Raw genomic sequence first — 11574 nt, forward strand, 5'->3', positions numbered from 1 at the left:
CCAGACCAACATGCACACAAGACCTGCAGTGTATGTAACCACAATCATATGAGGTTCCCATTTCACAATGACAACAACTAATACCATTAACATGTAGGCCTTCTGAAATTTAGACCACTGTCATCATAAAACTGGCACATGGGTTAGATACTCCCATTAAACATACTCCATATTAAACATACACTCCCAATAAACATTGACGCATTATATGCAGTAATAAGCATACTTATTTCTGAATGGTCTGATTATCCACTGAGTTGGATGATAACAACAGGGTTCTTTTCTGAGAAAGACACGTGTAGACCCATTTAGGCTATCTTTGTATACTTATGGTGCTCACAGGAGCAGAAACTGTACCTTATAGCAGATGAGTGATAAATCACCGTTGACTCTGCCATCTGCGAAACTTGAGCATTGGCATGAACTGCGCTTTACTACAACTGGATGTGCACACTCCTTTTGGAATGCGGGGCTATAGGTTATGTCATTCAGACTCATATACTTGTATCTTATTGATGGAATTTGTGTCCGTATGCCACGTCATCTGATGTCACTGCCGCACCTGCGCAGCCATCTTGTACTTCGAGCGAGAGGATAGGGCAGAAAGGAAGAATAGCTGGGAAAATAACGAACTGATATCGGAATATCTAGGAATGTCCGCCAAGTAAAACCGACAAAACGACGTTTTTAGAACTTCAGAGAATTGAGCTCACCAGCCACAGATTAAAAATAATCCTTACAAGTGCCTCGGAGAATCCAGACTCACAAGTCATCTATTTGCCTCAAAGCGGAGCGCGAGAGGAGGAAGGAACAGTGTCAAATCGACAGAAAACAGCCCGGCCCACAGTCACACCATGAATCCCGAATAGTGAGTAAAGCCAGTATGTGTGTAGAATACTGCCACATTGTAGGTTATGGGAAAGATTGTATTCATGTTTTGTCTTTCTTTAATTTCAGCGATTGCAGCTGTCTACTTTAGTAGGGCGCTGGCAATAGGAAGCACGGCTAGCTAGCAGCTAAGTGGGTAGTTAGCCTACTAGCTATTATAGTCAGCAAATGTTAGCAAGCTAACGTAACGTTAAAGTAGTCGCTGGGGTTTAGGAACACTACTCCCGCAGTTGCTAGCAGGATGCATTGTAATACTGGCTAGCACTCGATAGCTATGAGACCAATGGTTTGTAGTATTTGGAAGTTCAGTTGGTGAGGTAGCTTACGTTTTTTAATATGGTTGTGTTGACGTCAGTTAACTTAACTAACAGAAGGGAAACACCAGTCGTTATCCAGTTAGGAAAATGGATGCTTTCATTTTTAACGGAATAACGTTGAATGTGTTGATTTAAGTCGAGTTGTACATTACAGTGGCAATTTATAAAACTATGGCTGTCTTACCTAGTTATATCAAACAAATGTGACACGACCGTGTCAGGGACAGTGGCTGCGGTTATGGTTATGTTAGCTGTCTACAAACTAATGTAAAGTTACTGCAGCTATCGTTAACGTAGCGTTAGCAATTTGGCTACCAAACCTTAGCAGGCAACGTTAGCTACCGGATCCCGGGCAAGGAACGAAAGAATACGTGGACTTGTAAACGTCATATTAGTGAAGTTGAATGGCCAGTATACAATAAAAGGTTTTGTTGTGTAATACAGTAGTAAATGACTTGGCTAGTAACTAAAGATACGCTATTTTGACATTATAAATTCACTTACAGCTAACTTGGCTAATGTTGTATGCTGATGCTTCGATCAACGTTGGCTAGTTACCTTTTTTATGTTAACTCTAGTGTAATTGACAAGTGGTTGGGATTAGTATTTGTATCTGTTTCCGCATTGTCAATGCTGGATAGTGGCAGAAGTGTTTCAATGTGACTTGCCAAGCATTTGATAGTGTTTTGATGTAACGTTGGAGTTGTATCCATTGTTGTTAGCTAGCTAGCTATCTAGCATTGCTGTACTGCGCACTAAAAGTAACTATCCGATTCTTTCTCTCGTTTTAGCATATCTAGCTAGCCAACTTACTACGGATATGGCAGTGTACTGCTATATACCTTGCTAGCTAGTATAGGCCTCAGTTACCAACTTTGCGTGTGACGCAATATTGTTATGTTGTTCAACTCATCTAGGCAAGAATAGACCGTTGGTTGCGACACACTTGCGAGTGAAAGGTGTTGGTTGTGTACATGTGATGTTGTTCTGGAAGGGTTTGCAGTGCTATTCATGCCTTGCAACCACGATCACAGCATTCACATGACGTTAACCCGATGCTCTGTCAATCAATGTGAAATGAGCTGTGTTGTTGGCCAGTTATTGTTTTGGTTTTGATCATGGTGATGTTGAACGTCTTGTTGACAGCTCAACTGTCAAATAATGTCGTATTTTATGACTGTGTTATGACAAGATAATCCAAACGATAATCTGAAGCACTATCTTGTAAACTTGTTTGGAGAGGGTGTTTTTTAGTTCTACATCTGTGTACAATGTGTCAGTGTGCATATCAGCATAATCCCTGCTTTACTTAAAAGTGACAATGCCTTTTTTCAGTGCAGTGATAACAATTATTTAGTAATAAAAAACGTTTCACTTCATGTTCTCTCTTGTTTTGTTTTTTAGTGACTACCTGTTCAAACTCCTTCTCATTGGCGACTCTGGTGTAGGAAAATCGTGCCTTCTGTTGCGATTTGCTGTGAGTAGCCTATTTTACATATGTTGAGCCTCAGGATGAAATGACAACAACAACCCCTCCCCCATCTCTATTGTTTACTATGAGGTCCAGTATTTGTGTATGATTTGCACAGCTCATATCCTGCTAGGAAGGTTAGCATTGTAAACAAGATTGGCTCAGATATAACAGAACTATTAAAGGCATTGCATCTGAAAATCTTATTTTGCCAGCCTGGTTAACCTTTAGCTCTAACAGTATGATCTTAGCTTTGCTGCCTGCTATTGTTACTTGTTCATGTAGCCTGAACCTCCCTATACACCAGTCCTAGATTATACATGTCTACTGAAGTGAATGCGAATTGAAAAATGGGGATAATGCATTTCCTGCACTGTCAGTCACTTCCAGCACGTACAGCACGGATTCCAGCACGTACAAGGTGAAGAACTGTACAGGGTGATTGCAGAGAACCTGAACTTTGTTTTCCCTCTTTAATTTCCTCTTCCTTTCTCGTTATTTTGCAGGATGACACCTACACAGAGAGTTATATTAGCACCATTGGGGTAGACTTCAAAATCCGCACCATAGAGCTGGACGGCAAAACCATCAAGCTACAGATTGTGAGTAGAATGTTCTAGAATGGCCCACTCAGCCACCACCCTAAACTCCTGTTTCGTACTGTGTGACAAGGAAACATGGTCAAACTTTGTGTTGAGCCAACACACAGGCTATTCCTCCCAACCCGAATGTTAGTAGGGTGATGATGTTTGTACAATTAAACAAGCAGAGTTCTGTGACCCAGCTTCAAGAAAGTGCCATGTGCCAATTGTAGCAGGAGTGCTGGGTGATATTAACTGGCTCAGATGGAATGTATTTTCAGAATGTAATCTTGAATGCTGCAGAAAACTATGTCTATTTCTTATCTTATGAATTAGTCTTGGATACTAAACTCACTCGCACTCCAAATGTTGTGCCTAAGTTACCATAGTAATTGGCTCTGGTGCTTTTATTAAAAGGACTGAATTGACTGCAGACAGACGCAGACAGACGCACACAGACGCACACAGACACACACATAGTGGAGGGATGAGGGATGTTTGGGGCAAAGTAGTAAAGGAAGGATGTTGGTGTGGTCAGGTGGCCTTGTTTGTTGAATACCTCACTAGCATTGGGTGGTATCAATGTATAACGGTATACTGACGTCTGAGGTATTTAAAAATCCTGAAGGTATGGTTTTCAATACCTCCAGAAATATAGATGCTCTTATTTCTGTTATCACTCGCTAGCAGGACTGATATTTAACATGAATAGCAGTTTCACATAAATTAGGTCATTTCTGCTCTACAAGTCTCCTACCTAATCAATTAAATATGACTAGATATGGTATCATTAAAATATTGCCACATAGAACTCTATCTTGAGACGACTTCTTCCTCATACCAAAGCAGTTTATTAGCTACATGATTTAGTTAAACCGCCAGTCTGCCACCACTACCCGCACATCGTCGTCGGTCAGTATGATGTGTCAGTACCTGCGGTGAGTGTCATTGGGTCCTACAGCAAGGTCTGTCTGAAACTATGGAAGAAGAGCTCGTCTTTCCTATCTATGCATTATTCTATAGGCCTTAAGTATTTAAACCCAGCCAGACTAGTGTAAGTAGGCTAATTGCATGTAAGACACACAGCATTTTAGGCTAGATAGTGTCATACCTGCTACAATGACTTCTGTCACCAGCAACTCAGCTTTTACGTTTTTGTTTACACAAATACCATCATGTACCTTATACCCCAGTGAAATGTCAGGAAGGTAGGAAAAAATACATACTGCCCAAGCCTACACCTCCCCCTCGGTTATTTGAGCGCTGCTCCAGAGTTTTGTACTGCCACTGAATGTGTGGCCTTGAAGCATTTAGCTGCTGTGTTTATGTAACGGTGGATGTAGTTATCTAGAGTAGACAATGCAAAAAGGAAACAAATGCAATGAACATGCTGTTGCTGGAGGTAGTTTTCTCTGTACCTTGTATTTTGGAGAAAAAAAAACATCTCTACCTCTGGCAAAAAAGGGCAAACTCTCTGATTTGACAGTGTGAGAGAGTTCAGTGGCATTGCTGATGTAGTAGACTGGACTTGGGGCAGAAGAAGCCCAGTGAGAATTTTCTCAGTGGTAGAAACCGGTGTGTCATAATAGATTCACCACTAATGGTGTGTTCCAGTCGCCAGGGAGACTCCTTAAAAGCGTGAGTTTCCAAGGAGGAGTTACTCACTGCTGCACCTCCTTCAGTCAAGATTCTAGAAGTGGTGAAAGGTGTCCCACCTGCTCAAAGTTGAAATTACGTGCTTCTGAGTTAACGCAGAATGCAGTATGGAGACCACAGGAGAGCGGTCTAGTACACCAAGAAGAGAAGTGTTGTGTACAGTGGTGATAAATTCACAATGATGACTACATAACCCAGAGTCCCCCAAGTAGTAATGAGCGATGGGAGATTTGCTTGCTCATTTATTACCGTGTTGTTATTATTAATATTATTATTATTATTATAAGTAGTAGTAGTAGTAGTCACCATAGTAGTAGTAACCATAGTTGTAGTAATAGTAGTAGTAGTATTTTTGAATCTGCAGTACAACTATGTAAAAGTCAAACTTTTCTTAACCTCAGCACAGCACTCAGTGACTGCTTATGTGTTTCTCCTTCTCAAACACGTTTTCTGTCTCCTCTCCTCTCCTCTCCATCTATTGCTCTCTGTAGTGGGACACTGCAGGCCAGGAACGATTCCGCACCATCACCTCCAGCTACTACCGCGGAGCCCACGGCATCATTGTGGTCTATGATGTCACAGATCAGGTGGGTGACCACATGACAGGCAAGGGAACTCATGGGGGAGGGGGAGGGGTGCTCTGGGCACTCTGGGCGGGGGGCTAGAAATGGAATCCTTTGTGTTGCCTAGCAACAGACAGACCTCCATGACTCAGCTCATTCTATGACGACGATGATGATGAGGAGAATGATGATAAAGAGGATAATAACTGCAAAGAGTGTGGAGAACATTTATATAAATCATTTACAGGTTTCTCTCGGATCAGATGGAAGATTCATTGGGTCATTTTTTATGGGCCCCAAAAACTGACGTGAGAGACTGCAGGAATATATCAGCACTGAGCACAAACATGAGTCATCCTAACGAGAAATGCAGAAAGCAGGCAGAAGTGTAACATAGCGTACAGCGGACAGAAAGTTCTTGAGTGAACTTGTTGCGTAAATGTACTTTTACATCCCTACGTCTCTTTAGGAATCTTACAATAATGTGAAGCAGTGGCTCCAGGAAATCGACCGCTACGCCAGCGAAAACGTAAACAAGCTGCTGGTTGGGAACAAGTGTGACCTCACCACTAAGAAAGTAGTGGACTACACCACTGCCAAGGTAAACCTCAGTGTGAAGGTGCTATCTCATAGGTGCAGTGTCTCCCAATGTATTTTATTTGATATATGTTATTATTATTGTTTATGCATGCATGCTTTGCTCTGGCGCTACTGAAGAAGACTTCCAGATACTTGATGGGGAAGGGAATTATTTTCTAATAATACAGTTTCTCTGTGGAACATTTATATAAACAAATGTTTTTTTATCCCTCTCTTTCCCCCTCCTCCCCGCGTCCTTTGCAGGAGTTTGCCGATTCCCTGGCCATCCCCTTCCTGGAGACCAGTGCCAAGAACGCCACCAACGTGGAGCAGGCCTTCATGACCATGGCAGCCGAGATCAAGAAGCGCATGGGCCCCGGCGCCACGGCTGGCGGTGACAAGCCCAACCTGAAGATCGACAGCACGCCGGTGCGGCAGTCTGGCGGTGGCTGCTGCTAAAGTGCACACACGGTCGGGACGGACCTTCTCCCGGACCCCCCCTCCACATCCACACCCCACCAATCACACACACACACACACACACACACACACACACACACACACACACACACACACACACACACATATCCAACCTCTCACTTTCACACCCTAAACAGTCAACCCAGGCCCAGCGTTCCTCAGCACCATTTGACCTCTCCTCACCCAACCTGTTCCAGTGTAACATCGCCTGACAGGGAGAGCTGCCCAGAGCCTACAAACAGGCATCACCTAGGTGTGTAGCTCCGAAAGCGAGAGGGAGGGAAAGAGAGTGTGAGCGGGAGAGAGAGGATGTAGAAGACGAGAGCAGCATAATGATGGTGGTCAGGTGAGCAGAGAAGAAGGGATAGACTGGAAAAGAGAAGGAGAGCGGGAGGAGAGAAGGAGAGCAGGGGAGAGGTGTTTAGCTATTACTCATGTGGGAGGTGTAAAGGAGAGGGTCGGGAGCAGTTAGAAGAGATAGCTATTGATCCTGAGAGGGGGGAGGAGCAAACAGAGATTAGGCTCTGGTTTCAGTGTTGGTATCTCTCTTATCTCTCACTTACACACACACATACACGGTGGGCAAACACACACACACACACACACACACATACACACACAAACACACACACGGTCTCTCTTCCCGAAGTAGAGTTTGGTTTGTGGGAAAGGGTTTGAAGGTGTTTGAGAACTGGCTTTTGTGTTTGTTTAGGTTGTTTTTTTTCTGTCCCTCTAGTCATTTGCAGGGTTTTCTCAAGGTTCAGTGTTTGTGGTCAGGTGACATGTCGTCCCCTTCCCTCCATCCCATGAACTCAGTTGAAAAACACTCAATAATGGGACACACTTGGTCTCAATACCTACCTTTTCTCTCATAGCTAACACCCCCCCAAATCCATGGAGGAGACGGGTTAAGAGTCATTGCACCCTGGGAATATTGAGGTCCTCTTTGGGGAGGTGCAGGGTCTGTGTTTTGATTGGGTTTCGGGTGGATGGGAGGGAGGGCGGTTCGTACAAATGTCTTTTTTTTTTTTTCGTCTTACAACAGATGAAATTCAGAACAGTTTCAATCTTCACCTTAAAATAAGCGCTGAACTTCTAATATCTATAATACTTGTAATTATGTGTCCTTGAAGTAACACAGAAATGCACGCGCACACACACACACACACACACACACATCAACATACAGTGATGTATGAGGGTGGGTTGGGGGTATAGTCAGTGCTTGGGTTTTGAATCAAAAATGGTCTGACGAATAGACAAGAATTGGCAATATTTCTGTATTTTGCATCTGCATCTTAATAGTTGGACATTATTGTTATTATGATTGTGATTTTATGAACATTTTTTGTTTGCAGAGAAGGTTTTTTTGTAATCATGAAACCTTCTACAGAGGCATAAAGCTGTAGTCAGTTGGCAGGCAGGTGGTAGTGCTGGGTGAGGGAGGAGGACGAGGAAGTGGAGGCCGATTGGTCTGTTCATGTTCCAGTTTTAGTATGTGTGCCACTGATGCAAGCATGGCCTGTTTTTTATGTAGATGGCAAAGATGCTTGGTGTGGCAGCAAGGGGTTTTCGTCTTTCTCTCTCTCTCGCTCTGTTTGTTTTTTTTGCTTTCCATTTTGTAGTTCCAGCTACTGTTCCTTCTCCCAACACCCATGTTGCCCCTCTGCCTCCCTCTTCCATACGAAACGGCCAAGATCCCTAAAGCTCCTCCCGTCGTCCCCAGAGAAAGGCTGCCGCTGCTGCTGCTGCTGCTGCTGCTTCAGAGCCCTCAAACCCCAGCTCCAGGGTTGCGTGTTGCCACGGCGCCCTCAAACCCCAACTCCAGGGTTGTGTGTTGCCATGGCGCCCTAGTGTATGAACAGTGACTTGGCAGAGAGACGTGTCCATGAGGACGTGGCCTCAATTGGACTGGAGCCTGAGAATGACTTTTGACACGGCTTTTGACCTGACCGACCACTTAGCATCAAGGCTTTTACCTGCTCATGCCTAAACTGTGTCCCCCTGATGCTCTGGCTTGCCTTCGAGCTCAATCCTCGTCATCTGCCTGCCTGCCTTCTTCTGATTGGATGGCCTTGAGCTTGGCTGAGTCAGAACTTCCGAGGTCTTATTGCTGGCTGGCTGTCATTCGCCCTCTGCACTCTTTTACCTTTCTCTGTGTTGAATGTAAGGAAATATTTGAAGTGTCGTCCCCCCCCACCCCCCACCCGCCCACACACATATATACTCCTTATGCTCCTTTTTAACCATGGGCTGGTACATCATTTCACACTCTAGGATGGTGCAGCATGCTTCAGAGGTGTCTTGGTTGGGCAAGCCCTCTGTTGAAGGCCATGCCTTTTTGCAACGTTCCTTTAAGTCTCTTGGGTCATACGGACATTATGATTAGTAAGGCTGGACTTGTTAGACTGGAGTGCGTGTGTTTGTTTGGTGCGATGTACTGTACTGTTTGTCAGGGGCTGGGACTGACTGGTCTAAGTAATGCGAGACCGGATATGACCTCCCAGAGTTTCTTCATGTTGCCCAGGCGGTCACAGCTCATTAAGTCAGGTAGTCCTCCCTTCTCATCCCCCTCCACACACACACACACACACACACACAATCACACACACACCCACACACACGCACACACACCCTCAACCAGTCAACCAACAGTCCTGACTAGAAGTCTCCCTCGTTCTCTCCCCTCACATCCAACAGTATCTGAGCCTGGGCCTTCTGCCGCCTCTGAGAAAGGGGTCTGGAAGAGTTTTCAGAAGAGAGATAAGAGTCTTTTTGCCTGCCAGATGGGCGTATGAAAAAACGCTGCCTTTGTAGCTCTGCAACTCATGAGAGTTGGCGTTATTTTTCACTTTGAGCCTCTTCCCTTTTTGCGCTCAAGAGTTGTCAGAGCTTCTAGAATGCACCACAGATCACTTTGAAAGTCCCTGATTTGAAAACAACAAAAACAGCGCCTCCATATACCAGGAGTTTTCAAGTGCGAAACGGATCCGTTCACTGGCGGGTTTTAAACCTAATATTCTTCAATAATGATTATAAGATTGCGCCCCCCCATCTCTCAGCAGACCATGGCCATGTTCTTCTGGAGTAGAGGAGGTTGGTGTGTGCTGTATGTGCCTCAGTGTACAGAACCCAGCCATAGAACACGTGAAGTATCACTGTAACTGGCGTCTGGACGTCGACTCTTGCGCCAATATGTGTAAGTGTAGCCTGTTGTGGTTCATGTATTAACCTGCTAACCTCGGTTTAGAGTAGATCTTCACTTCTAACACTACCATGAATTCACAAGTCACCCATTGATCATGCTTTTTTTTTTCTTTTTTTTGTCGGTTAAGCTCCAGATGATTCATTATTTGCTCCCCTCGGAAGAATGACTCTTGCAGTAATCCCCACTGTGTTTATGTGGAGGGAACAGTGGTGGGGTGGGGAGAGGGTGGAACCAGGGTTAGACATTGTGTATGACATTCCTGCTCTTTAAGAAAATGAAAATAAAACAAACAACCAAAAACAAATGACCTCTACCAGTTAATCTTGATCTCACTGGAGCTTCTGAGATGGAGAGATAAAAAAAAGAAAACATTGTCTTGCCCTTTTTTATTTGTTTTATCCTGCACTCACTGTAAAGAGCCACAAACGGCAACCTTTCAAAGACAGGCCCCCAAAACTGTAGCTGCAGTCTGGATGCCTTGTGGCCACGTTGAAGATTTTAGTTTTAGTTTTGTTTTGTTTGTCACAGAAAGGGGTTTTGCTTTCTTTTTATAAATCTATAAATTGAAATATACTGTGGTAATAACTGTGTCTGGTCCATAGAAGAGAAACAGGGTTGTAGAACTTGTAGGCTTCGAGAGTTGAAGGAACGGAAGGGGTTGGGGGGGGGAGGGCAGGGGGGTTGGGGGGGGGGGGGGGGGGACCATTGCTTTTGAATGTGAAGGTAAATGATGGAGCCTCGCTACAATACATTTTTGTTTTGTTTTTTAACACAAAAGGGGCTTTTCTCTTGGTTGTTTGCACACTTTAATTTTGCTTCTGTCTTTCTTTGTTACACTTCTTTCTCTTCTTAAGCAGAATTTAAAGACGTATGCGCTTTCTTAAAAAAAAAAAAAAAATGCTGAGCACCGGACTGTTCCTTTCCTCTCCTCCTCCCCCTCGCGCTCCTCTCTCTCCTCTCTCTCCCTCTGCTTGTTTACCCACTGTACGGTGCTATGTCATTGCTCAGTTTAATCATGTTTTTTTCTGTACATACTATAAATATATATATAATAAAACATCATAAAAATGACCATTGCCTCTGTTGCTCCTTTGCGGTGCATGCACCTTTCTTGTGTCTCTTCTTCAACCCTGTGTGTGTGTGTGTGTGTGTGTGTACACATGTGTGTTTGTGTATGTGTATGCGTGTACACACATGTGTGTGACCTCATCAGTCCTTGTGTGTGTGTGTGTGTGTGTGTGTATGCGTGCTCCTGCCTGCACGTGTGTATGACCTCATCAGTCCTTGTGTGTGTGTGTGTGTGTGTGTTGTGTGATGGCATCGGTGAGCCAGTGGTGATCATCACTCGGTGTGTCTTGCACAATGTTACTATTTCAGCCTCATGCGTAACAAATGATGCTGAACATCAGATGCCACCCCTGACCGCCTCAGTGTCATCAGTGTGACCTGTATGAGGGTTTTCTATCTCACAACCTGTTCCTCATACATGTGTTTCCCTCTCACTCACACACACACACACGTCGACCCTCCTTGTGCTGTGTTTCATACGATGCGTGTGTGTGTGTGTGTGAGACTAGGGGTACTGGAGCAGTGTAGTGTTCTGGAGCATTTGTGCAGAGTAGCATAGCTTCATCTGTGTATTTAGGTAGAAGTGCGTGTCTAGCTGTGTAGCGTGTGTGTAGTTGTGTAGCATAGCTCTGTGTATATGTGGATGAATGTGTGCGTGTGAGCTGTAGTCGTGTTTTGTACTGAAAAGGCACAAATGACCTTGAGTTATATTTAGCCCAGCAGAGGAGCTGTAGACTAGTTTGACTGTAGCAGACAATCCCTT

General features: G+C 44.3%; 1 protein-coding gene across 1 annotated transcript; it reads left to right on the forward strand.

Moving 5' to 3' along the window:
* Window positions 1-550: 550 nt before the first annotated feature.
* Window positions 551-10814, forward strand: rab1ba (zRAB1B, member RAS oncogene family a). The gene is made up of 6 exons (XM_012832830.3): window positions 551-868; window positions 2610-2682; window positions 3183-3278; window positions 5405-5500; window positions 5946-6077; window positions 6320-10814. The coding sequence occupies exons 1-6, from the start codon at window positions 855-857 to the stop codon at window positions 6512-6514; spliced, it is 606 nt and encodes a 201-aa protein (XP_012688284.1). The 5' UTR covers window positions 551-854; the 3' UTR covers window positions 6515-10814.
* Window positions 10815-11574: the final 760 nt, after the last annotated feature.

Source organism: Clupea harengus, chromosome 18, assembly GCF_900700415.2.
Source record: "Clupea harengus chromosome 18, Ch_v2.0.2, whole genome shotgun sequence".
In the NCBI taxonomy this organism is placed as follows: domain Eukaryota; kingdom Metazoa; phylum Chordata; class Actinopteri; order Clupeiformes; family Clupeidae; genus Clupea; species Clupea harengus.